Genomic DNA, 27,766 nt, shown 5'->3' with positions numbered 1-27,766 from the left:
TTAAAAATAGACATCTTTATTGACTGTTCTGATTTGCATCTCGTCGGTGCATGACTTCAAGTTATTTTCACAATCCAGTTCACAACATCTTAGCACACATGCAGTAACAGACATGCCAACATGGAGCTCACCAACTCCTCGATCATCCTGTGAATCAAACTAATGGCAGAAAGCAAGCTGTAGATGTGGGCTCAAACTCATCTAGCGCATATGGGATATCGTCAGGAGGAGGTAAAGTAAAACTGGCATCAAAGTTCAAAAATTACAAGAATATATTAAAAAAGACTGGTTTAAATCAAAAACAGCAACTTTTCAAGTGAATTGTGCAGATCTGATAAAAATCAGTTAACATTCTTCAGTGTGTCGTTCTGCATTTTAGTCTCACATACTCAAGTTTTTTTTTTTTTTTGCCTACCTCTTTTCCCGCTGTATTTATATTTTTAAGATGGAAAATGGAATCTGTAGCACCTTTATCTGCTTCATATGATATATGCTGGGACTAATGCGACGCCCTGTAAATTTAAAAACACAAGTTGTCGTGATTGCCACAGGAAATGGACATTCAGACTCACAGGAGTGTGTGCAAACTACTACATGTGGTGCAAACGTTTACATGTAGAAACTAACAAGACATCAGAAAGGAAAGAATAAGTTAGTCGTCATATTTTACATGTGCTGACATACAATGATATTTAAAAAAAAAAAGCACAATTTTATTTTTTCCTTCACATCATTAAATCTAATAGTGATTGGGTTCGGGGGTTCCTGATTAAACAAGGATTCCCCGTTTGTCAAGTCAACAATTCGATTTTTGCTTCTAAAATGTCTGAGCCCTTTGAGATTTACATTGCGTTTATAAGAAAAACCTAAACTTCAGCATCAAAACGTTGCTCTCTTTAACCGAATCCGAGCTGATGGGTTTTGACGCAAATGCTGGCTCGGCGACCCCAGCTGGACATCGGCGACCCCAGCCGGACCTCGGCGACCCCAGCCGGACCTCGGCGACCCGTCACGTCGAGGCCAGGGGCCGCAGGAGCTCCAGCTGGGACTCCAAGGTGACTCTCTCCTGGTGAACCACCTGCAGTCAAACACAAGGAAGCACGAGCTCTGATCAAGTTCACACGGAACAAAAGTTCCACCTCGGGCACGTTTACCCTTGTTTGCTTTGTTTACCATGGTGACGACAGGAGCGAACTCAAAAGGCTGCCTTGTTTATTCCCTCATAAACCCACAGGGTTGAACAAAACGGAAAAGTAACACTGAGCCAAAAGCTCAATTTGATGTGATGACAAATGTAATGTGGCGGCGATATCAACAATCTGATCCCGTCACTTCTTTTTACACTCGCTTACTCAAAAAGAAAAGCAGGTTCATCTCCTGGGTGAACCAGGTGGGTACATAGCATTAGCTTAGTGCATTTTTGCTCAAGTGAAAGTAGAAAGTAACAGTCCATGAAATTACTCAAGAATAAATTAGTATTTAGTAAAAAAACAACAAACATACGTCAATTAATTGATGTTAGTGATCAAAACATCAATTAATGTTTAAAACTTACATCATCAGATGGTCCAAAATGTAAAAGATACTTGGAAATGTTGGTATTTTGAAGAACAAAATGAAAGTATTTCATGTAAGTAACAATTACAAAATAAAAATCAGGAAAAGGAGGCAATTTTTCCCAAATCAATTTCTTTCAATGTAAAACTTCTGAAACATTAACAAAAACTGAAGGTGGGTGTCTGTATCTGGTGAATGTTTGGTTATAAATAAGTGTGTTCGTCATTCTGGTTTCTAGTGCAAATATCTTCGTTCCCTTTAAATCAGACAAAACTGACTTAAAAGTAACTTTTCAGCAAGTTACAGGAGCTTGCTTTAGGTAAAAAATTCCTTAATATTGATGAAAATGCCAGATCGTTTCACTTACGACGTGGGGAAAAAAATATTGTCGCAAATAAGATAATCTACCAGCGGAATTAGTACTTTTTCAAATCAATATTAATGAATTTTTGACTTACAACAAGTTCCTAGATCTTGCTTAAATGATACTTGTATGTTAGCATATTTGAAATACAACAAAACTAAGGTATTTGCACTAGAAACTAGAGTAAAATTACTTCGTAAGATTTTGTGTTTTTGCAGTGTGTTTACATGACCTTTGAAGGCAGTTTTTTTGCAAGGAATTTTATTGAGGGGAATGAGATCAAATGTCGATATTTATTTGCAAAAAAATATTGTAAACTACGTGATTTCACTCCAGTTTGTGACCATGCACTAACAGCTGTCGGTCTACGTAAAATTCCATAAATAATGTGGAAAAATTTACACTCTAAGAACCTGTCTTTTTTACAAAAAACTACCTCAACCAGGAAAATCCCCATGACGTGAAGAATATGAAGTTGTCAAACACCCGGAGATAAGATCGGATACGTTCCGAATTCAAATGCTGAGGGGATCATGGATTTGTCCTGAAGAAAGAGTCCAGGGTGGGTTCCCTCGTAATATCTCCACACATGGAATAAATTATGAAGTGAAGCTGGAATATTTGCTTCATGTCCAGCACCAGCCGACGTTCAGGGAATACCGACCCAATCTTTCTGAGTGAGTAGGTGTCTCATAACCGTTATTGGTTGTCGCTACGCGGAATGACGTAATATAACTACTTCCTTCTGCGAGGGCCGTAAAATGATTCCACTGCAAAAGCACGAAACCTAACCAAGTATTTTTGGTCCAGTTTCTAGTGCAAATATGTCAGCACACTGGAAATATGACAAAACTAACTTACAAGAAGCTTTTCAGCAAGATATTTGAGCTCGTTTTGAGTCAATGATTCCTTAATATTGATGAATAAACTGGTCCCAATGGCAGATTATTTCACTGATTACACAACATTGTTCCCTTGTTATAAGAGAAACAATCGGCCAGTGGAAGCAGCACTTTTTCATCAATATTAAGGAATTATTGACTCAAAACAAGCTGATATATCCTGCTGAAAAGCTACTTATAGGTTATTTCAACTGTACTAAGATAGTTGATCTAGGAACTGGGCTAGAAATACTTGGCAAGGTTTCGCACCGTAAAGTCAGACATAAAGCTTTCTCTCCATCCTGCAGTGTCCCTGCAGTGGAGATGCCTGATGGGCCCTGGCTCTAATTTGGAGAGGACAGTTGTGCCGGGGCCCGTTCGGTATTCCAATAAGGCCCGGCTCTATATAAAGACACGTATGCCTGTCTCTGCAGAATTTCTCGAATGCTTTGGGGACGCAGTGGAATTAGAATGAGCGTAAATCATACCCAGGTGACCTTTTGAGCAAAACCGAAAATCTGATTATTAAAGAGCTTAAACTCTTGGAGGAATCCAACTGGATCTCAAAAAAAAAAAAAAAAGGGAGGGGAGGGGAGCGCCTGTTGCTCACCCCTCTCCTCTTTTGTGTTCCCCAGCCTCTGTCGTAAAGAGCGCCGCAAGGTTTCACTCTCGGATCGCTTACAGGGGAAAATGACAGGCATGCAGCATGTGTTGGCAGCGAGGCCGTGTGTGCCACAGGCAGATCCCTAACGCAAACAGCCGAGTCTTTGCCATTCGTTCTGCCGTGAGTGACGGAGCAGAGAGGTCGGGGTTCAGTGGGGTGGGAGTAGGGGGGACTTTTCACCGAATTGGACCGGTGGGAGTGCTGGCTGTTGGCTGAAAACAAGGAGGATTCACACAAACAGCGCGTCCGTGGGTAAACCAGGGTGTAAGCCTCTGTCCCCGTTGTTGGATTGAACTGTCAAGATTCAAACGTCACTGCCTTTAATCTCCCGAGGGAACAGTTTTCCCATTCCGGGTCTCCCTCTACACCACCCCGGGGGAGGTGGAGGTCTTGGAATGTCGTCAGGTTCACATAGATAAACGCACACTCCCCTTAGCAAAGCTCTCCGTGGGTAACCACTGATCCCAGGCCAGATTGTTCATCATGAAGGAGGCAGAGACTTTTCTAGTCTCAACTGGAAATGTTTTAGGTTAGCAATGCTTATGTTACAATACAAAATACTGATTTTCATTACCAATAAACGACAAATGTTCCTACTATGGTCAGGGTTTACATAGGGAATGGAACCAGAGAGGGAAGGAAGAGAAGGAAGGAGGGAAGGTAGGAAGAAAGAATGAATGAAGGCAAAAAGAAATAAATGAGTAAAGAAAAAAACAAATAAAAGTAGGAAAGAAAGAAGGAAAAAAACAGGGGTGTCAGAGAGGTCAGACAAAAAGAAAAAATTGATGAAGAAAAAATTGACAAGGAAATAAAGAGAGGAAGGAAGGCAACAAAACAGAGGAAGGAGGAACAAGAAGGAATGGAAGGACTTTAGGGAAAGAGGAAGTATATGCATTCCCTGTTTAATTAAGATCAGATATGTTTTTTACTTTATGTTCAAATTATTATTATTTTTATATTGAATTGAAGTATATGAGCAAAAAAATAGACGAGGAAGAAAGGACACAGCAGCTACAATATAGGACAATAAAAAATGTTTTTTCATTATTGAATTTTCTTTTCGTTGTTGTCTGGAGTGTGCGGTAACCGAGGCGACCGTATGCTGAGTGAAGTGGCTCTCACCTTCAGCTGCTGCTGGAGCTCGCTGTTGAGACGCCGCAGCACGGCGTTGGTCTCCCGGTTCTTACGGATCGCCATCTGGATTTCTCTCTTCTGTCGGGACAGCAGCCTGACGGAGGGATTTAGTCAGATTTATTAGCCTTTACGCTCCACACTCTCCAGGTACAAAAGTATATAAAAAGTCCCTTTAATCAGTTTGGAAATGGAACGAATTGTTCCAAACATTGCGCAGTAAAAGCGCCGTATCCGTCTGCAGGCAGTCAGCGTTGTTATTGATAGCCGCTGTCTACTTTACAGCAAGGAGACAGGGACACACATGCTAAAGTCGTTATGTCTTTTTTTTTTTTTTTTAATATCAGATAAAGTGTCCATTCTGGGTGGATTTCATGGATTCTCCCACATTACACAACCGAGTGTGGACTTATCCAGATTCCTGAAAACATTGCCCCAGTACACAAAATCTCCATCAGTTAATGAAGTACCTGCAAGTTATTAAAGCCAATTATCCGCATTCGGAAAGCAACCATCAAACTGACTGGTAACTATGGTAACAAGGTGTATTAAAAACCCGCTTTTAGCTTTCACTGGAGTAATTTAATTTCAAAATGAAGATTTAGGTCAAACAATCCAAACCCTTCGAAAAGCCAGTTCCCCTCCTCGCCTGTGGCGGCGCTACACCAAGAACTACAGAAGGAAACGACATAAAAAACTCTGAAGAAGAAGAGCGCAACTTCCTTCGTCACAAAATGCAAACGAAAATAGAGCGTTGTCCGATTTTAGCAAATGTCTTTTGTCTTTGGTAAAAGACTGCGAGCCATTTCTCCCGCCAACACTAGACGCTCGAGTTTGTTTTGGTTGTATTTACCCAGAATGCACTGCGCCATAGTTCACCTCCTGCTTTTGGAGCGGTCTTCAACAAAACCAAAGCATAGGTTTTTATGGCCCAAACCACTTAGACTTTCTAGAACAGCAAACTATAGAGTCAAGTTAAAGCGGATTAAACGAGGCTGGTGTGAATTCACTCTTAGAAAGGTAACATTTCTGATTTTAGGCAAGAAAAGCCTCTCATAAACATGGGTTCAAACTCATTCTTGTTTGTCACATTTCCAGTTTGTTTAAATTATGCAGCCATCACACTTAATGTGGATATGGGAGCAGCTATTTTCTAAGCTCAACACACATCTGTATAACTTATACAGGCTGTTCTCTCATCTTTCCCATGGTTGAGAGTAGCTAACAGAAATGGGCATGTATGTTAAGTCATATTTCTGTTATGGTTTCCGGTAAGTGAAGAACTGGTCATTCTGCTGAATTCATTCTGAATGTGGGATTCTTCCACAGGAATAAATGTATTCACATTTTATTACAGTAAGGTAAATTCACTGCAATTAAAAGGTTAAAATTGTTAACACTTTTTCTGCAGTTTTACAATATTTCTATTTATTGCTGGAAATCAAGTTGTATTTATTTGTTGCATTTATTTTAAATGTAATGTGAAAAAAATGGACGTGTTTTTGGCTCAATACATGTTTTGAGCACTAGATGGCAGCGCAACAAGAGCTACATGTTAACACGACGACAAACAGAGGTTTATTTACTCATTCAGGTCACAAAAACACATAATTTTTGACAGATTTTTTCTTTGTTTTGACTCTTGAGGAACTAAAACTTATTCATCTACATGTCATCATCACATGATCCTCAGTTTGACTTAACTTTATCACTGCAAAAGTGATAAAGTTTTGAGTATCAATGACTCAAAAGTTGAGTCATTGATACTCAACTTTTGCAGTTGAGTATAGATCTATATCTATCTGGTTTCTGTGGTAATTTCTTATGAAAAGGGACACATTTTGTTCATTATGATTGATTTGTAAACACAATCATAAGAGTAAAACATCCAAGAGGTGAATAATTTTTATAGGCACTGTAATGTGCACACAGCAATAGTTAAAAAAAAAACTAAAAATTTGGTACAATTTTCCTTCCACTTCACTATGTCACTTTAAATCCCAACTCACACTGAATCTGTGGTAGAAACGTGACAAAACGTGGAAAAATCCGAGAGTCGTGAATCGTGGAAGGCAAAAGTTTCGTAACCGCTTCTCAAACTTCAAACTTCTGCCTGATTGAATCAGGGAAAGCGTCAGAATTGAAAATCCGTCACTAACCTTTGGCTGGTTTTGGCAGGCGGTAGGAGCGGCATGGCAGGGGGCGGCGCTCCGGTCTCCAGGTTCTGGCTCTCCGGGTGGTACTTCCTCCGAATCGGCTTTTGTGGCGCCTGACCGTGAGGCGTGCCGGAGACGTCCTGAAATAAAATAAAAATAAAAAATAAATCAGCTCCTCCCAGCTGAAACACAACACTAAAATACACAAACCAGTGCAGTCTCTTTTTTTGTTGTCTTTTTGCCACCTGTTGGGAAGCGCTTCCTAGGTCTTCAGAACTCAGTCCAAACCTGGAGGCCAGACCCTGCTCTTCCAGCTTCACGCCGCTCTCCTCCTGTAACCCTCCCCCCAAAAAACAGAGGAGAAAGCAAAATGATGGAGGGACTTTTCCTGCAGGACGGGAGTGTTGATGTCATGATAGGGTGAGACGACATGAGAGCGCGGCTATAAAAGAGGCAGGATGAAATGCATCTGCTCCGACTAGCGGTAAATCAGCACCTTCCCTGCAGGATGGGGGCGCGGGGGTGAAAGACCGGGGAGGTGATGTACTGCTCTCCAGGAGCTTTAGGGAAGGAGGGCAGCCATGATGGATTAACTTACTTTTACTACACCTACTTGCTGCATTTCAGCCATTCTTCTCTTGCAGACGCAATGTTTGATTTATCGCCACCTGTTTTCAGTTAGCAGAGGTTAACAGTGCAAAAGTGTAAAGAAGGGCCTCACGCGTCCTACTTCTTCATTTCTTCTCTTTCCGCGGACGAGTTCATCTAAAGCGCGGCCGTCACACTCAGTTTTCAGTTTGAGGAAAGTGTTGATGAACCGGTTAAAGCAAGATAAAAAAATTGATGTTTTTTTTCTTTCTTCATATTTGTTAAAACTGTCATCAAGTTGTGTCGTCATAATACGACACAATCTGTGACAGTTTGAGCTCCACTGCCTCCTCCCTGAGCTGCATTGCTCCCGGTCAAAAAACAACCAATCAGAACAAGGAGGAGTGTTTTAGAGCTGTCAATCAACCTTGTATACGCACTAAACAACGTATCGTTGCAGAAAAAATAATTATCTGGCCTTATCAGTGGCCATGATCCCAACTGGACTGAGCATTCAGAATGAACAGTCACATGGAGGTGATTGACAGCGCTAAGACCCGCCTCCTTGCTCTGATTGGTTGTTTTTACTTAGCACTGGGAGAAGGCAGAGGAGCGTGATCCCCCCCCACAGATTATCTGTCTCATGATATACTGACTGTTTCAACACAAATGTAAGAAATAAATAAATAAGTACTTCTTCCCTCCAGGAATTTGTGATTTTTTAAATGATTTTTCTTTGCAGTCAAAATGACCGATTTCATGGCACTACTTTAGAAATATGTGCAGGGAATTTTGTGATATGTGTGATGGTTAAATGTGTGTTGTTTTTTTTTTATTGCTCTCCACATCAATCTCAGATTATAAATTGACTTCAAGTAAGGCTGAGGCAGCAGTGTAGTAGAGGTAAAAGGTACTGCCACCTACAGGTGGGAGTTAGCATCACTTTAATCCAGCGTTTCTCAATTCCAGTCCTCAGGCTCCCCTGCTCTGCATGTTTTAGATGTGCCTCTACTCCAGAACAGTTGATTCAAATGATTGCATGACCATCAAGTACTTCAGAGGCCTGTTAATCACCAAAATATTCAATCCAGGTGTGTAGCAGAAGGGAAATACCTAAAACATGCAGGGCAGGGGGGCGTGAGGACCAGAATTGAGAAACGCTGCTTTAATCAAATGTTTTTGACAATTTTTGTTCCAGAAAATTAGTAATAAACTAACAATTATGCATCAGTATGAAAAAATCTGATTCTTAGTGAATTTCCACAAAAATCCTTAGAGACCGATTTGCACACAGTTGTTATCTTGAAGGTTCCATTTGTGTTTCTTCCAGAATCTAGAAGACCATGTGAAGAGCGCTGGCGGGCCACATTCGGCCCCCAGCCCTCGAGTTTGCACTTGCAATCTAAAGGTTCAGTGCTGCTGCCGCCATTTTAGACCTGGCTAAAATTCTCAAAAGGTTTAAAACAAACAAAAAAAAAAAACTGACTCTGCTCCTAAACACACCCAAGAAACCTCAAGAAATATTAAGCAGAGAATGCAGCCGACTCTCCCACTGACTGCATGTGAAACACGACCGCAGCCTGGAAACATTTTAATGCACCGGAGCGGTTGGTGCAGTAGCTGCGGAGCTTTATTAGCCCCAGGGGCAGCATGTGTGGTCGCCTCAGCTACAGGTCACAGCCGCTGGCTGCGCCGTCACTGTCACGTTGTGAGAGGAGTCGCTTTTTAAAAAGCAGACGAGGTCAGCTGGACTAATGAGGTGCAAAAACCAATAGAGAGCTCCTCCAAACTGAAGAGGAGCAAGAAAAAAAGAAAAAAAAAGTTTGCTTCACATAACACCTTGCTCCCTCAACAGCTACAGATTTTGCCACATTTCAACCAAAAACCTGAAGGTGTTTTATGCCACGTTCCTGCATAAAATGAATTTTGTAGGAGGAAAGAAGTTTACAGACAAAAATTCTGAAAAGTGTGACAAAGGTCTGTTTTTAGCCCAGAAACTCCTGAATAAAAAAAAACAAAAAAGGTATCTTATTTACAATGGAGTATTAGGGCCATAAAGAGAAGAAAACTAAAATAAAATGACAAAAATAGTCATAATATTACCAGAATAAACCAGTACAATAATAAAGTGTTATTGTTGTATCATTTCATCCTTATTCTCGTAATTTGATGATGTTTTTATTTTCTTGGTGTGGCTTTAATGCTCTGTCGTAAGAAGTCGCACTGCAAAACTTACAAAATCCCACTAACTATTTCTAGTGAAACATTTTCAGTACACTTAAAAATGAGAAGACTAACTTGCAAGTAACATTTCAGAAAGATATGAGAGATTGTTTAAGTCAGTATTGATAAAAAAATAAATAAAAATAAAGCAGTAGTTCCACTGGCAGATTACTTCACTTCTAGCATGAAATATTTCTTGTTATAAGTAAAATAATCTGCTAGTGAAACTAGCAATTTGCTGAAAAGTTACTTGTAAGTTAGGTTTGTCCTAATTTAAGTGTACTGAGAATTCGTTACTAGAAGAAACTAGAAAAGAAATAGTTTGCAAGATTTTGTTTTATTCCAATGCACCAGGTCTTTATGGAAGTGCAGTTTGCCCCAATTCCTGTAGAGGGAGCAGTCAGTCTGTGGTATGTGCTCTGGGTACACGAGGATCAACTTTGACCTTTTCGGCCTGCATCCAAAATGAAGTGTGTGTGTGTGTGTGTGTATTTGTGTGGTGTTAAACCAACAATGATGTTTTTCCTTTCGTTCACTCCAAGCTGATTGGACTGAATGAGAAGCAGAATGGAGCAGAACAAAGGAAGGTTCTGGATGAAACCCGGTTAGAGGACACGGAACCAGAGATGGAACAGAATTGTTTAGATTAATGGTCCAACTTCAGTCCAAGTGCATTTTCAAAGGCATCAGAGTTCTGGACACACTTGAATTAAATGAACGGGTCCGGCACCAGGCTTCTGCACAACATGAGGACATTGAGAGATGATTCAGGCGTGTTGGAGTAGACATGCATTTAAAGGTCAGCTGTCAAGGATTTAGATCAAGGCATATTTATGTTTTAGAGAGGCCCAAAGTCCGGGCCGAAATTTAAACTGAAAAAAACGTTTTTCTACAGAGTATGGACCCAAGAGGGTTTGCTCACTGCACTTGTAGGATGTTATTTTGTGGAAAATGTTAAAAACCTGGAATCAATTTCCTTCCACTTCGCAATTATGCACTACTTTGTGTCAGTCTGTCACATGAAATCCCATTAAAACACTTTGAGGCTCTAAGTGAAAAAATGAAGTGGTATAAATATCACTGCAAGGTTCTGTGAGGTTTCATCTTATCGATCCACTGCAGCTGAAATGTGTGCAAAGTTGACGACATTAGCAGTCCTGACGGCCGAATCCAACCGCTTCAGAATCGCAGCGACTGCACAGCGGGACAGAGAAAGTAAATAAAAATGATGAGAATAAAGTCATTTCATCCAGATTGTTCATCTTTAAAGTGACGACAACGGGGTTTTACAATGGAGTATCAGGGCCAAGCCAAGAAAACTTTAAAAAATAAAGTTACGAGAAAAAAGTCATGATGACAAAGTCGTAGTATTATGAGAATAAAGTTACGCTACAAAAATAATGTTATATTACGAAAATAAAGTCAAAATAATATAAAAATTAAGTCAATAACAAAATAATAAAGTGATATTACAAGAATAAAATTAGAATATTATACCTTTATTCTCATAATATTCTGACCATATTATTATATTTTTATTATTTTATTCTTGTAGTTTTATCTTTTTTATTTCTTAGCTCCAATACTCCATTGTACAAACCTGTTGGTCACTTTAGAGACCTGGATGAAATGTGAAGGAGTTTTAGAAAATATGGACTGGACTTTTTATTTTTGTTTTTTGAATAAAGGATTTAGTATGAGGCTGTAAACTCATCAGCACCTCTCGGATTTACCTGCCTGTTTCCCACATCTCTCATTTCTCTCTGAGGATTCGGGGCCCGGGACCCGGGGCCGGTTCAGGTTACAGTTTATCTCACCAAGTGAAAAAAACCATACACACACAGCATACACGAATCTGCGGGATAATCCGCTGCGGCTGGCTTTTATGAAGCTAAACGTCAACTGTACGGTGGAGGAGCGGAGCCGTCTCCATGGGAACTAAAGAAAGTCGGGATTAAATGAGACGAACGGAGACGAATGCTTCATAATGGGAAAAAACCAGGAGAATGATGGAAAACACGAGCGAGCATATGGGATAAACAGATGAGGCTGCGCTCGCCGATTGACCCAGGGGAAAAATTTATCTGGAGTTATTCGTTTCCTAAACACTGAAGAAATTTATGAAGCCAGTTATGATGATGTCAGGCGGCCTGATTCTCAGGTGAGTAATGGATAACTCATTTGTTTCCCGGCGTCTCCTGTGGTTTGGTATGCTGGGGGTGAGGAGTGCCGACTTTAGCCAAGATATGAGGCGATCATCAGTATACATGTTTAATAAAATATCCTTAAAAAGTTGATTTCAGTAACTCAGCTAAAAAAATAAAAAGAAAAAAATAAAAAGAAATCAAGTATCCAGATTAATTACACACAAAGCGGTAAATTTGATGATTAAGGCTCACAACTAATACACAAAATCATACCAAGTATTTTTTATCTAGCTTTTAGTTCAATTATCTTATTAAGTTTGAAATAAGACAAAACTTATTGACAAGTAGCTTTTCAGTAGGAGCTTGTTTTAAGACAACAATTCCTTAACGTTGGTTAAAAATGTTCTAGTTCCACTCTCGTATTATTTTATATATGTAAGAATATTTCTTTCCCATAAGTGAAACAATCTCCTAGTGAAACTAATATGTTTTAAAGTATCATTGACTTAAAACAAATTTCTATGTCTTTTGTCTAGCACTAGACTTTGTCTACCACTAGAAACTAGACAAAGTTACTTAGTAGGATTTTGTGTTTTTACAGTGTAAAAAACCCCAAATTCAGTTTTCAGTATATTACAGTATGACTAATAATAAAAAAACATAACTTGGTTCCACCTAAAACTAACTTACAAGTGACTTTTCAGTAAGATATAGGAGCTTGTTTATCATTTAATATTGGTTTAAAAAGTACTAGTTCCGCTGGTAGATTATTTTACTTATAACTAAGTTATAAGTTAAATAATCTGCCACAGGAACCAGCACTTTTTATTAAAAGTGCTTGTAATCAAGTTTTATCTCATCTCAAGTGCTAAGATATTTGCACCAGAAACTAGACCAGAAATATTTGGTAAACTTCAGTGTTTTTGCAGAAACAGGTTCCGGTTCTGTTTGCTCCATTTAAAAACAAAACCAAATCCGGCTTACGGAGAAATGAGATCTTTTGAAAACTCACCTCTTCTCTAAAGTGACTGAAGTCAGCAAAGTTCGGCTGCTGAACTTTACTCTGGGAAGCTTGCTCCGACACCTTGAGGAAATGAGGAACCTGAAAAGAGAAAATGTAATGTTCTGATTCCAAAAAAAAAAAAAAAAAAACAAGAAAAGAATTCCCACATCGGCACAGAGGAACTCACCTGTGAGGCCGACGGTCTGGGAGGCAGAGCTGGAGGAGGCAGCAGCCATCCGCTTTTCACCCCTAAAAAAGACAAAAAAAAAACCAAAGGGCTCAGCTCCACATTCAAGGTCTTTGTTCTCTGGACGCAGGACTAAAATAAAACATTTATTTCACATCCAGAACCTGACTTCCACCTATCGGAGCAGTAAAAAAATCACCGCTTCTGCTTTTGTCCCCTCGAAAAGAGAACTGCTGGTGAAAACCTGACGAGTCGGGCGTAGTGCAGCACAGGGCTGCTTCGCCTTCCGCGTGTCGGCGGGGGGAACATTGTGGGCGGAGCCAGGCGAGGTCATACCTGGAGCGCCCTGCTGGAAGAGCTTGTTGAGGTCCAGCGAGGAGGCCCTGGAGTGGGTCTTATGAGGGCGGGGCGGAGGCGTGGGCGGCTCCTCCACCTTCTTTATGGCGTCGTCGATGGAAGTGCTGGAGTACGACCTGCAGGCGGACAAAATGCACAGCCGGACGATGAGTGAACCTACAAAATAGTCTCAATAGTTTCACCTACAAGTGTCTGGATGACCTCAGATTGAACTAAATCATCATTTAAAGGGACGGTAGTCATTTTATAGGACAATCAAGTAACTATGTTACCTTCAGTTGTTATAAAAATGCTGTATATATACATATTGGTGAAACATTGTCTCTTTAAGTAGCTCCTGCTCTTAAAGAGACAAGAGCTCTTCACAACAGTGTTCCTCCACTTTAACGTCGTTCTTCAGAGCATTTGACTGAGAAGTTGCTCGTATAACGAGACCTGTACTTCTACCGGCTGTTTGCTAATTGCTGCTGCCGCTAGTCTAGAGGAGCTGCGTGGAAGGCGAAGCGTGGTGAGGGCTCTTTGGATTGTTAAAAGCTGCAGACCTCTGCTTCAAGTTAACAATTGTGTGCTTACCAGTCAAACCAAAGTAATTTTTATCTGTACGGTGAAAAATTATGTCAATATGAAAAGATGTTCAGTAATAGTAATATTTAACTGTAAGAAGGGCTCGCTGAATGCAGAGGCAGCTATTTGATGATATTTTAACAGTTTGGTAATGGGTTTCGTCAATAGATTCTGTTGTTATAACATGACAAAGTGTGAAAAAGTTCAAGCGTGTTTCTTTTAAAAGTGCAACCATTTTTCTAATTTTCTCGTTACCTTTGTCTCGTTTTTGTTCTCATCTGCGGGTCTAATTCCTGATGCGACTCTGAGGCGACATGAAACAGAAACACAGCAGTGACACTTTCAGTTTTGGTTAAGTGCTTTTGTTAATGAGAAGCAGTTACTTTGCTTCAGCCACCAGCCAGCGCTCGGGTTAGGCAGCTCAGTCAAACCTGCACATAATCAGCACTCATAAATACATATAACTATAAGACGTATCGGCAAAATGCTTCCATAATGAAAAAGTGCTGCCTCCACTGGCAGATTATTCTCACTTATACGAGGAAAATTACCCCATGTTGTAAGTGAAATAATCTGCCAGTGAAACACGCACTTTTTCATCAATATTAAGGAATTATTGATTTTAAAACAAGCTGCTGTATCTTGCTGAAAAGTTACTTGTAAGCTAGTTTTGTCTCATTTCAATTAAACTATATTTACACTAGAAACTAGACCAAAAAATACTTGGTAAGATTTTGTTTTTGCTGTGTAACCCCCCCCCCCCCCCCCCACCCAAAAAAAAAAAATCAGTTTACAGAATATTACATATGACTAATATTTAACAGTGTTTAAAGAAAAACCCTGTGTTTGTTTTTTTTAAGTCATTATTACCCGGCTTCTCGGGAAACGGTCCCAGCTGTAGAGTGGGTTTCTCTCGAGACGACCCCAAACGCGTCACGCTCCCGTCTGCAGGGACGACAAGACAAAATAAACCCTTCATCAGCTCAGTGTTGAAATGACGGCACATTTTTTTGTGCACTATAAAATACCGATCAGGGTTTCGCATGCATAAGTCATTGATTGAACCATTCGTTTTTAAGGTTGACTGATGAAATAACCCACACAGCTTCAATGGTTTTCTGGCCATTTTTAAAATAAAACTCAGTTTTAAAATTATTCACACCGATTCACAAATCTGTTGCTCAGATCTGGCAAGTCGTTACGACTCAATCGCTATGACTGGTACTCAATCAATAAGAATCTATATCGCGACCGACATGTGATCAATATGTCTGATGGAATATTCAATAAATTCACTGAACTCTGATCCCGAACTGCACGGCATTCTGGGAGGATTTGGGTAGAGAATGGATTTTAGATGCTCAGCCTCTCACAGCTAGTTAAAGAAGGTTGATGGAATCAGCTCGCTCGCTCGCTCACTCGCTCACTCACTCACTCACTCACTCACTCACTCACTCACTCACTCACTCACTCACTCACTCACTCACTCACTCACTCACTCACTCACTCACTCACTCACTCACTCACTCACTCACTCACTCACTCACTCACTCACCTAGCAACAATCTGTTGAGTAACCTGTGCAAGTTAAGATTTGACCACAGTTCATAAAAGCTTAAAAATAATAAATGGCGAAGAGTAAGAACTATGGGCACGCCACCAGTTTTGCAGCATCTTAGTTACTTAAAGCAACAACAACAATAATAATAATAATTGTCAATTGTTATGACCTTTTATTTTTGTGTTTTTTTTATGAAACAAAGTACTTTAAACCGCCTTCTTGCTGAAATGTGTCAAACACGTAAACATAAATTTGTTGCTTCTGACTTTCAACATTTCTCATCTAAACCTTGAAAATAAAAAAGGAAAATAAAGCTCAGAAAAACAACATTAAAAATACCAGTGTGCAGCTCTTTCAGTAAATCGGACAAATTTATTCAATTTTAGAAGAATTCTTATATTTTCTATGAAAAAGTGAATAATGCACACTGACTGCAGTGAACAATCACATTGGTAGAGAGGATCATCAGGGCTGACTTTCCCTCAACAAACAAAAAAACATGGTAGTTAACATGTCTGCAGACCCCACACATTCTGGACACAAACCATGTAGACATTTACAGAGCTTTTTTTTGTGCAAAATCCAGTCTCTGAATTAAAAAAAAAAAAGAACATTTTAGACCATACTTACCTTGATTAAGGGATTCCTCTTGCAGTTCTTGTTTCCTTGAGGCCAGGGTTGGGTCAAGCCTTGCTACGCTGTTTGGATCCTAGACAAAGAACAGGACAGACCCCTGACAAAACCGATACGTTCTCTCTATGTACAGTGCATTTAAGGAACTAAAAGGTTTTTCTCCCTGGAGCCAACATGCTGCAACCCAGACTCAGAATCTCCTCTCTTAAGCTTGCTAGTGCCCTCTACAGGCCACACTAAAAAAAAACACAAAAAAACCCCAAATCAGCATCCTTGAAAAGTGTTTTACCTTTACCACCTGACAGGACCTCGGCTCCGCATCCTCGAAGACAATCAGAGGCTCCGAACTCTGCAGGCAAAGTAAAGTTTAAAGAGCTCCGCGCGGGATGAGAGCCGGAAGTCGCAGGGAATCGTCTCTACCTCGGGAGTGTCGGGGATCTGCTCCTCTTGGTGCTGAGCCGGCGCCGGCTGCAGGGTCGGGGGGAGGCTCTCTGGAAGCGGGTAGCCGTTCTTCCGGGCCACAATCAGGTGAAAGGCTATGCAGAACTCGGTGAAGGTCAGCGCTCCGTCCCGATCCACATCGCTCAGCTCCCTTAACAAGAAAGAGAACGGAAAGACTTGAAAAGATGAGAAAAACCACCGTAAGCTTACAACTGTTAGCTTCTGCAAAGATACTGAGGATTGAACGTTTATCGTATCATTTATCATTCGATTTTGATTTACTGTTGTCATAATACATTGCAATTAATGATGTTTAAAACCAAAAACTGTCTGTATTGTCGGGATTGCTAATTTAACATTTTTTCCCCCACTGTTTGTTCAATGACAATATGAGTAAATGCCAAAACATTTAAAAATATGATTAAATGTGTGCAGCTTAATGACACAAATCACACTTTTTATGTGACTGGTGTCCTAAAAAAAAGTGCATTCCAAATGGGAATGTCTTTCAAGAATGTTATTTATGTTTTTAGCTAATATAATTTGCTGCATCATTTCCTTTCAGCTCTACAACATATATCCACATATATAAAGTTAAAACATAATTTTCTTATAGGAATTACTAAGCAGAAACGTAAAAAAGAAATAAAAGAATCCCAAACAACATAAAAGTATCAATTTAAAGATATTTACACTTGTAACCCTGAATTTCTTTGTTAAAAACCCAAAATGAAATACCCACTAGTTCCTCGCTTGCATCATTTCATGATTTAACTTCCACAACAGAAACCTACGTACTCTGACCTGTCTGCTGTGCTCCATGATGTCTAAATCTCTCATATTTTTGTTGGAATTAAAAGTAAAAGAAAACACGCAACCTCATTCAGATGCACTGAAGCAGGAATGTGACAAAATGTGGAAAACGTCTAGCGGCTGCCGATACTTTTGCCAGGCGCTGAAACCAGTTTGAGGAGGACGAGTGCACTTCCTGTCCTGACACTTTCAAAACCAGGACTCCGTGTGCCTCAGAGGCCAAACTCAGCTGACACACACACAACGTGACCTCAAGGGCAGAGCAAGGACAGGTGGTGCGCTGAGCCAGCACTCACCAAATGTGGGAGAGCTCCGGGATAGGCAGCTTGGATTTAGTGAAGAAGTTCTTCGCTACAGCTCCTTTAAAAAAAAAAAAAAAGCAAATGAGAGACAATAGAGCCTCATGAAACGCTTTTTAGACATAAAAGTTTGGTTTTAGTCCATACCTATGATTAGAGCCCCCAGGTCGGGCTGGAGGGTTTTAAACTGGTTGGTGTAATAGTCCAGCTGTTCCGCTGTGATCCTCCAGGGGTCGTCGTCAGAGTAGCTCAGCGTGGCCGGCTGGTTGAGTCTCTCTGCAGAAGAAGCCTGAGCAGATGTGTGAAACTGTTAGGTCAAACTTCACAGATGCTATAACGCTTCTATTTAAAAATGAAAAAAAAAAAAAAAAGGACTCTACCTGAGCCACGGCTGCATGTTCGGCAGCGGGTTTGTTCACATAGTGGCCGGGCGAGGAGTGCTGCTCCAGCTGAACGATCGACCGTGAGGAGAGTTTGCCGTCGTAGGCTGCAGGACGAGGAGAGGAAAAATAAATAAAACAACACACACACAGAAACCGACTGATTGCAAACGTTTGATAGAAAGAAACTTTGGAAGAAAGCTGTCTCACGGATCTGCGCGTCCACGCCGTTCCTCTGCTTTGAGTAGGGATAGCTGCGATACGCCAAAGGAGAGCGAGGCGGCGAGCCACACGGCGATCGAGGTGGGGACCACGGCTCCTTCAAACAGAAGCAGCACAAAACACTGAGTGAAGATTCCCCTCGTATGGTTCACTTTAGGATATTTTTCTAGTATTTGTATCGGCCGACGTTAGCCAGGCCGATAAAACATATCGTATCGGTCCGATAGCCGATAATAATCGTTTTTAATTAACATCTTGTTACAGTTTGTGTTCCTGGAGGGGGAGGGGCTTGACCGTGTCATATTTGTGACTGTGATGGTGACGCAGCGGAGGATTGTGGGTGTTTTCAAGTGAAGCAGAGAAAGCAATGTAGGCTGTGTGTTTACTTTTAAACAGGGTCGAAAGTGGAGGGATTTCTAACATATCGTCGCCTTCCTAACATAATGGCTTAACTCTTTTTTTTTTGACTAAATATTCTTTTGGCAAAATAAATAAATAAATAAAACATTACTGAACATTGCAAAAACACAAAGTCTTACAAGGTATTTTTGGTGTAAATTTCTTAGTAAATTTGAAATAAGACAAAACTCACTTATCAGCAAGGCATAGGAGCTTGTTTTAAACGAGTAATTCCTTAATATTGATTAAAAAGTTCTAGTTCGACTGGCAGATTATTTCACTTATTACAATACATTTTCCCCATGTTATAAGTGAAATAATCTGCCAGTGGAACTAGAACTTTTTCAACAAGTTATTTGAGGAATTATTTGCTTAACAAAAACTCTAAAAATTGCTAAAAGCTACTTGTACGTCAGTTTTGGTTTATTTCAAAAATACAAAGAAATTTGCACTAGAAACTATCTGTAAGCATACTTGGTTAACATTTTGTGTTTTTGCAGCGAGATGGTTGAAACTGGCAATTTAAACAAACTCGACCAGAATGATAACTGATAGCTTTTAGTATCAGTTATCATACTGATAACCGATATCAGTATCAGTTATCATACTGATAACTGATCAGTATGATCAGTTATACTGATCACTATAGGCTGTATAGTGAGCCTAATATAGGCTCACTATACAACCTGTACTATAAGGTTATATAGTGAGCCTTATACATATAGGCTCACTACATTGAGCCTATATGTATAATTTTGACCGTGCGTAGAGTAGAGGAAGTCTAAACTTGCACAGTAAAAGACTTGTTTAGAAATTCATTCAAATCTTTAAAAAAAAAAGAACAGTTCAAATCCAGCCATAAAATACAAAATTAACATCAGCAGGCTAGCGTAACTGTCTTTCGCCCAACAGGGCACCAACAATTTGGCTGTAAAACAGTTTAGATATAAAGCAGTAACGATTTTAAAGTCAGATGTTGTTGATAGTAAATATATCTGTGTTTGGTAAAATCACCGTCATCGGCAGGACGTGTTTTATATTCGCTTACAGGCTTCTTGTCTGCATTGGCCTCCAGGTGTCTGAAGGAGCTCCTGTCTGCAGCGTTCCAGGCCACAGAACCAGGCGGCGCCCCCTGGGGGTCGGAGGCGGGAGGAGCCGCGGCGTATCGCATCTCCGGCTCATTCTTAAGCCCAGCGAATCTGGGCAGAGGTAGATCTGCAGAGACGGCGTCAGCAGGGTTTGGACACATTTCCCCACAGTAAAGTTCAAGCACTTTCCGAGCATTTTCAAGGTAGTTTTCAAACTTTTCCAGCCCAGCTCCAAAATTTAGAGACAAAAATAATACAAATGAATTAAAGGAGACAGTTTCAATTCACTATTACATGACATCTTGTATTACTATTATTAATAAAGTATTTTGGTACTATTCCACATTCCACAGCAGGGACAAGATAAACTAAAATATAATAAGTTTTGAAACGTCTCAAATCGAGAATAAAAAATTCACAAAAAATCCCTAATTTAAATAATGTAATTTAACGTATAAAATACAAAACAACATTTATTCCAGTTACACAGATCAATAAGTCATTGAGCCATGAGGAGTAATAAATATTTACTGTTTTGAACAAATTGGGTTGTTTATTGATTTCCTGCTCAAATCAATAGACAGTTTAAATAATCACTTTATTTTCCCTAAAGAGTTTTTTTTCGGGCCTCTTAATAGTTTATTACAACTTCATTACTGAACTGTGCAGCTTAAATTTCAAGCACTTTCACTTTCCAGCACTTTCCAAACCTTGAAGCATTTTCAAGGATTCCAACCCTGTTAGCTACGTGTTGTCATTATGACATTTCAAGCACATAAAGCTCATTCGCAAATATTTTCCAACCTACAGTCATTTAATGAGGGGAATTATCAGGGAGGGGATATTAACCAACAGGTCTGCTGCGGGCCAAAGTGTGTGTGTGCTTGTGTGTGTGTGTGTGTGTGTGTGTGTGCGTGTGTGTTCACTTCCCCTTCTAATCCAGAAATCTCTGTGACGCTGCAGGGAAAACACCCTCCCTCTGCAGTCGGGGTGCGACTGATTGCTCGCTATTTTCAAACGAGGGCAAACCCACTTAGCGCTCGCCAAGCAACTCCCCTGTTCATCCAGATTAGACCGAAATCCCGCCACGTTAAGGTAATCTCCTGATCCCCTTTTGCTCCCGTAAGACGCCTTCTCTCTCGGAGCGACAACAACACTCACTGCCGGCTACGCTCTCCAGGCGGACGGGCAGACCGGACTGGGCGGCCGCTAGCAGCTTCAGGGCGATGTAGAACTGGGCTGTACCGAAGTAACCCAGGTGCTTTGCGCCACATATCTCTGTCACCTGGGAAAGACAGAAATAATAATAATAAAAAGACAATTCAAATGAAAACAAAATGGAGTTTTTAGCATAAATGCTTGGCCAAACATACTGTGAAAAGCATGGTTTTATGCTTGGCTATACCGTAAAAGCTACAGTATACCGTATGCATGTTTGGACGTATACGGTATGTATGGCTAGGGATTTGTGGTCATTTTAGATTGGGATTAAATGAAGGGGTAGTTAAATACTACAGGCTGTGGAAGCAGAATAAAGGCAGAGCAAAAGGTGTGTGAGGGATAAGCAGCGCAGAGGGATTGGTTTATGCGGCACTCTCATGATTAGAGGGACAATGGCCGCTTTGAGGGGAGCAAAGAAGATTAGGGTGTATGTAGGGCGGTCAAGAAACACTAAAAAACTGATGATTAAATGTCTTTTCATAGTTTTCATACAAGTACTTTAGCTCATTAAAGAAATGTTCATTTCAGAAAAGAAATAATAAAGAAATAAAAACATAATCCATAGCTGTTCACAGCAACCTAAACAAATCATAAACTTCTATTTTTTCCTCCTTGTTCCAGAATCCTATTGTAGCACAATTGACGGACAATAACGTGCGTTTTTGTGATTGTTGAAGACTTCCCAACAAATGTTTGAAATAAGCCCAGTCTGCCTGAAAACTAAAACCAACTTTTATCACCAAAACAAACAGAAAGGCATATTCCAGGGCATCCATTTTCTTGTGGCAACAACAGATCAACTCTAGCTCCCTCGCTTCATAACACTTAAATTCATCATTAGAAATAACTTTGAAAAAAACTTACTTTAGCAAAATTCTTCCTAAAAAAAGGCATTTTACAGAAATACTGCTTTCTTTCTTTAAACTTTATTTTTATGCAAATATGAACAAGACAGTTTGTGTTTCCTGCCTAATGACGTGAAAGGTCCGGTTGAGTACAGGACTGCCTGAGAGATTAATTCTGCTTGACCTGCATTGTATTGATACAACAGGAGGACAGGACATCCAAAACAAGTCAGAAGCGGAACACACAGCGGAGGTCAAGTCTGCGCTATTTGTGTGTGTGTGTGTGCGTGTGCATGCGTGTGTGAGAAGGACTGATGAGGAGATTATTTGAGGAGCGACGGCCGAGGCCTTGACAAACCAGACTGACAAGTCCCTGATGTGTCCTGAGGAGGTTAAACATATTCAAGGCAGATGGCACAACGCCAACGTTTTAGTTCACTTCTTCTTCCCTTCTAAATGTTCCCCCAGCACTTTGGTTCCTACATTTTCATCACTTTATTTTGTTGTCCATAAGCCTTTTGTTTGAACAGCTAGTGCTAGTTTTGTCTGATTCCGAACTACAATACAGGAAGATGTTAGAACAGCATTAAAATATGTCTTAGTTTTGCTGCCATGACATGAGAGAGTGGTCACTGCACGACGGCGATTTTCTGTTGTTTTAAAATAAAAATAAAAAGATTACGCCTTATATTCCAAGCTAGCTTTAGCATCTTCTATTAGCCAAGGCAAGGCAGTTTTATTTATTTGTAGCACCTTTCAACTGGTACATAATTATAAAAACACTACACAGTGTAATACAATACATCAAACCATTAAGCTAAGTGCCACCTGTGCACTTACTGTGCTTAATAAGATATTGGCTTAAATGCTAATATCTTGCGATAGCTCTGTCCGTTCTGATGAACATTTGCACAAGCTAGCTGCTCGGGTGGCTCCTGCTCCTGTTTCAACAGCCAACCAATTTTAAAATAATTTACTATAGTCTACTGCAGTAAAATGGCTCCCAATGAATGAAATCTACCAACAGAAGATTTCCTTGAGCTAACAATTGAGCTCTTAAAGAAACAAAATCTTGCTGACAATTATTTGTTGTCTCAGTCTTTGAAGGTTTAAGAACAAGAGAATGAAATGGAAGTAGGCTGGGATCAAATTTCAGGTAGGAAGTTGAACAAATTAGTTAAAACTTCCTCAAAATATCCATGTCCTCACATGTTAAGCCTGACAGAGCTTTTGATATAAGATACATGTGTAGAAAGCAGCTTTAGATTCTTATACTACTCATAACCAAATACTGGCATTAAAAAAAACAACATGCAATTCTCACCCATGAATTCAAACACAAGGAAATCATTAGATTTTTGAATGAAAGAAATGCTGCAAGCTGCCAGAGACATGCGGCATTGTCCTTTTCCTCCTCCAAAAACTCAGAGGGAAGTCTTTTAAACTCTATTCAGCTAAAGCTCTTAATTGTTTTTCAGACTAAGCTTTTCCATTGGCAACCACACAGAAGGCATAAAACAGCATATGTTGCAGAACTTAAAACAAGCCTCCTGAACTTCAGCAGGAATCGTTCTGTCTTTTAATTTCACCAACATGTCTCTTCTAAATATCAGTGTAGAATTTGAGAAGGAAGCTAAAGATTAGGGTGCCATTGTTGTAATGCCAATAAAGAGTTTTCTGATTTTTGAATGAGATGGGTACAACTAATTTTTGACATCCTGTTTTGTATTAAAATGTACACGAAAACTGAATTGTATTTATTTATTTATTTATTTATTAATTAATAGTTTTTAGTATGGTTTTATAAAGTTTAAAGTGATGTCCTACTATTAGAAAGAAACATCTTTGTTTAATGAAAAATAATCCTGGGATTAAATGCCTGGCACAATTACTCTGAAACTTTAAGGAAGCAGTATTATGTGTTTTCCAGCCACTTAGTATCATTTCATAGCACAATCAAGTAAATGCTCTACATGTCAAATATCACGTAAAAGAAATTTGACTTTGTGATTTCATGCCTTGAAATTGGGCCTTTGTTTCTTTAAGAAGCTCCTGCTCTTTCTGAAACTCAACCTTCGGGAAGTCATCACAACATGGCTCCTCTATTAACCCTTTAACCGTTTTACCAGCGTTTCACTGAGTGGCAGCTCCTATAATGAGCTCAGCAGATGTGCAGTTCCACCAGGTGTTTGCCAATTGCTGCTGGCTAGTCTGAAGGAGCCCATTGGGGGAGTCACGGTGAATGGCTGCTCTGCGAGGCAGAAGCTCTGAAGCTTGGAAACTCCTCAGAGGAGGAGCTACGTCCTCGAAGGTGGAGCTAGACCCACCCAGGCGTTTTGCACTGCTGAATGGTTGCCATGGAGACTAAGGGATTTCTCAAACCCCTTAGTCCCCTAACCCCTAACCCTAACCCTAACCCCAACCCTACCCTAACCCTAACCTCAAACATGCATGAAAGAATCAAGGCAACACTTCAGATCTGTTTTTGATTAGGGAATAACATTACAACATGATGCAAAGCTCAAAAGAGTTGATTTTACATCATGCTGCCGCTTAAAAAAAATTCAATGTTTTTCATGCATTTTCCCCCCCCAAAAAAGTACCATAGATACAAGATAGAAGGGTCCCCCTTACACTTATCTTTTGACCCCTAGCAGAGGTCCAAGTTGTATTTTGGAAACTACTGGAACTGAATGACTGCATAAAGACTTACTGATGCATATTTAAGTCAAACACAGCAAAAGGATCAAACCACCAGAACTAAACTCACACCTCGTTCAGTCGGACCAGTTTGGCAGCTGTTGATCTCTGAACAACGGTATTTTACCTGAACATGCCTTGGAGCGTGCACACACACACACAAACACACACACTCTGGCCGTTATAAGTGTTTTTATGTTGCCCTGATGAAATGCTTTGGGGATTTTTTGTCTGGTTGGAGGTGAAAATAATGAAATGATCTCAGCCAGCAGCAGCGGGACCCAAAGTCCGTCTGCATGTCGGCTCGTTTCCCCGCGGCAGGAGGGAGTGTCATGCCTCTCCACTTATCAGCTGTGAACACGAGTCGGACAGAAAAGATCCTTCCTCAGTAATGTGGGTCGACATCATAGTGCAGACATGAAACATTCACACAGGACCTGTCAAAAATGGTTCTTTGTTTATGTCCTAACAGAGCATTAAATATTAATGTAAAACTATAACCTGAGATCTATCTGGGCGTTTACAGCCAGGAGGAAATAACCCCCCATGTGTGACATGATGAGAGAAGAAGAACGCACCGAGTCCAAGAGTGATCCTGCAGGCATCCTGCAGCAGGGCCGAGCGGCGGCTCAGAGGGCTCTGTGTCAATCACCCCCCCCCCCCCCCACCCACTGCACTCTGCCGCACCCCGAGAGGTGGCGGCTTTCCAGGACGGGCAGGAAGGAAGCGAGCGCAGCTCTGTGCCAAACTTCCTGACACCCACACAGACACACAATGGGAGTGTCGGCGCTTTTGGGACAGAGTGTGGGCATGAAACGGCAGCGACATGCTGCGTTGTGTTCATCGGGGCTCAGGAACATTTTTTATTTATTTATTTTTGTTTCTGTGATGGCTCAGCAAAAGGATCTGATGATGTGTTTTAATCAAGGGATCAGGCTTTAAAACTTGTTTTATGCAACATCAAAAAAATAAGTTGGGTAAACGACAAGATGTGATTTTTTGCTATTTTAAAAAAATGACTTTTTGTAGTTTTTAGTGCATTAGAATAGTATTTACATCCCTTGAACTTCTCCACACATCATGCGACAACCATAAACTTATGTTTGTTTTTCCTGTTACAAATAAAACTGAAAAGTGTTGCAAGCTCTAAATATCATGTAAAGGTATCATGTACCTTTGCTGGTCATAAGAATGAGGTACAAACTCATTCTCATGCAACAGAATGAGTTAAAATCTCAAAGGTCAAAGTTGTACTTTTCTTTAGCAGGGAGAGTAAAGTTGCTCAGTGTTGATGGGAGCAAAAAGCGCAATGCTAGAGGAAAATATGTTCACCTCCCAGCAGGACAAGGATTTAGATCAAAACGTAATAATTTGCTAAAATGGCCCAGTTAAAACCCAGACCAAAATCCAATAAGGAATTTGTCAAATGAATTAATAAATAAAAATTGATGCTTAGAAATCTGTCTCCGTCTGATGTTTGTGGACATCAACTCCATTTAAAGAAAAATGGTGAATGATGTCAAGACGCGCAAATTAGCTAACAGTTGTAAATGTGACTTTGAAAAGCACGCCACACTTTTCAGATTTTTTATGTGTAACAAATTTCTAAAGTCACTTAATCGTTTTTCTTTCACTTCTATGGTTATCAATTGAGCTGGTCTGCCACGTTTAATGACGATGAAATACAACAAGGTGTGCACTTGTAATGTGACAAAAAGCTTTGGGCCTTATCACAAATATCAAAATCATAAATGTTACATTTGATATAACATAAGGCTGTGAGCATCAGTCTGTGCAGCTCCCAATAACAACATGACTGTAATAAATTGCATGGTCAATGTTCTCTGAGATGGTTCATTCAACAGAAGCAAGTTTCACATTCACAGCTGTGAGAAATTGTAGGCATTAGCGGAACCTCTTAAAGGGACAGAAGCCCTGATTACTATGGCTGAACCCAGTATCAGCTCAGTCCAGACCTTCACACAAGCACAATTAGAGGTAGACGATATCGACTTACAGTTTCATCACGATATTTTGCGGTACTGTTGTGATAACGATAAAACGATAAAAGTACTGTTTATTACATTCTTTTCTTAGGTAATTGTACAATGTGGCTTGGTGTCACAGCAATTACAGCCCCACAAACACAAGCAATGCCCTTGAAAATCATTACCATTTGTCACGTAAATTGTTTTTAGGTAAAGAAGTGTGGTCTGTATTACTACATCCCACAACTGTATTTTCAGATTTATTTGTATTTATTGATGCTTTCGTTGAACAAACAATGGGACAAAAATAGTGAAACTATCAATCCCAGACAATACGGACCGTTTTGGGGAGGGGTTAAACTACAGTTAATTGGAATTTATCGACAACGAGGAAACAAGATTCTTATCGTGATAAGAAATGTATCTCGATAAATGACAAAAGAGCCGATAAATGCCCAGCCCTATGCGGAATCGCCTTCAACATCACAACTTAAAGCAAAAAACGTAAGGCCTGAACATCTGACTGCGAATTGAGAGGAGCAGCTGATAGTGAAGACATTCATCCAGATGCCTGGCTATGATGACAGATTGTTTCATCACCTATAAAACCTACACCCTAACTGAGCACAGCTTGCCACCCGGGCTCCTCTCGCCAATGCAGCCGCAGCTCCTCTCACCTCGCCACATGTGATCACTCACTTTATGCAGGGATTCTGGAGGTAGCTGAGACGCCTTGAACAGCTCCGCCACTTTGCAGGACGACAGCTTTCCCGGAGCGTCAGCCTGGCACAGAGCGTGGAGACCTGAGTAATACCTCTGCTCATGTTCGGTCAGGGAGATCAAACTGGCCCCAGACGCCGCAGCGGATTCCTGATCCATTCCCGGGGGTGACGCATGGAGGGATCCGCTGGGGGAAGCGCTCACTCTGCGGGCGAACAGATCAATACATCCTTCCAGCGGCTCGTTGTTTGGCGAACAACGGATGGTATCAGCACCAAACAAGAGTGATTCTCCGTGAGGACGCACCGCCAAGCTGCTGGCTCGGCTCGGGTTTGTCCACTCCCACCGCCTATTGTGGCCTATCGTAGTAATACCGCTCTGTGCCTGAAGGGGGCGACAGAGCACAGGAAATAAATGTCCGTTTTTATTTTTTTTACTCCAACATAAGGATTTTTTTTTTGTTCTGCTGCCATGGTACACATTTTAAAGTGTATTAATTCATAATAGTACTGTGTTTGACGTGTATTTTCACTCTGATACGCAGAGAAAATATGAAGGGCGATAGAAATAACATAATTTCTTCATGTTGTTCACCTGATGTCTTCCGAAAAAAAAAAATCTGTATGACTTACAT

At 40.4% G+C, this 27,766-nt stretch overlaps 1 protein-coding gene across 2 annotated transcripts; it reads right to left on the bottom strand.

Moving 5' to 3' along the window:
• Positions 1 to 27,732, bottom strand: reps2 (RALBP1 associated Eps domain containing 2). Of its 2 annotated transcripts, XM_081606590.1 has the most exons (19): positions 27,112 to 27,585; positions 20,820 to 20,943; positions 19,619 to 19,785; positions 18,160 to 18,268; positions 17,950 to 18,056; positions 17,717 to 17,858; positions 17,567 to 17,630; positions 16,437 to 16,608; positions 16,306 to 16,365; positions 16,014 to 16,092; positions 14,693 to 14,767; positions 14,078 to 14,126; positions 13,238 to 13,374; positions 12,902 to 12,963; positions 12,724 to 12,813; positions 6,999 to 7,085; positions 6,757 to 6,893; positions 4,589 to 4,694; positions 1 to 1,078 (listed from the first exon to the last, which is right to left on the bottom strand). In XM_081606590.1, the coding sequence occupies exons 1-19, from the start codon at positions 27,289 to 27,291 to the stop codon at positions 1,010 to 1,012; spliced, it is 2,016 nt and encodes a 671-aa protein (XP_081462716.1). In that variant the 5' UTR covers positions 27,292 to 27,585; the 3' UTR covers positions 1 to 1,009. The 2 variants fall into 2 exon arrangements, 1 of the variants encoding a protein (XP_081462716.1); XR_014087353.1 differs by lacking the exons at positions 1 to 1,078; positions 4,589 to 4,694 and having other exon boundaries at positions 6,999 to 7,093; positions 27,112 to 27,732.
• Between the last annotated feature and the right edge of the window lie 34 nt (positions 27,733 to 27,766).

This window comes from Poecilia reticulata, chromosome 4 (assembly GCF_904066995.2).
Source record: "Poecilia reticulata chromosome 4, P_reticulata-male-v2, whole genome shotgun sequence".
In the NCBI taxonomy this organism is placed as follows: domain Eukaryota; kingdom Metazoa; phylum Chordata; class Actinopteri; order Cyprinodontiformes; family Poeciliidae; genus Poecilia; species Poecilia reticulata.
The sequence above is the reverse complement of the archived record's forward strand: the minus strand, read 5'-3'. Positions and strand labels throughout refer to the sequence as shown.

Excerpts from the sequence above, each read along its gene's own strand:
- reps2 (XM_081606590.1), bottom strand. The coding sequence starts at position 27,291 with ATGGATCAGGAATCCGCTGCGGCGTCTGGGGCCAGTTTGATCTCCCTG. Across the intron at positions 14,127-14,692 it reads ACCGTTTCCCGAGAAGCCGG|AGTCGCATCAGGAATTAGAC; the intron begins GTAATAATGACT and ends ATGTCGCCTCAG. Across the intron at positions 13,375-14,077 it reads AGAACAAAAACGAGACAAAG|GTCGTACTCCAGCACTTCCA; the intron begins GTAACGAGAAAA and ends GTCCGCCTGCAG.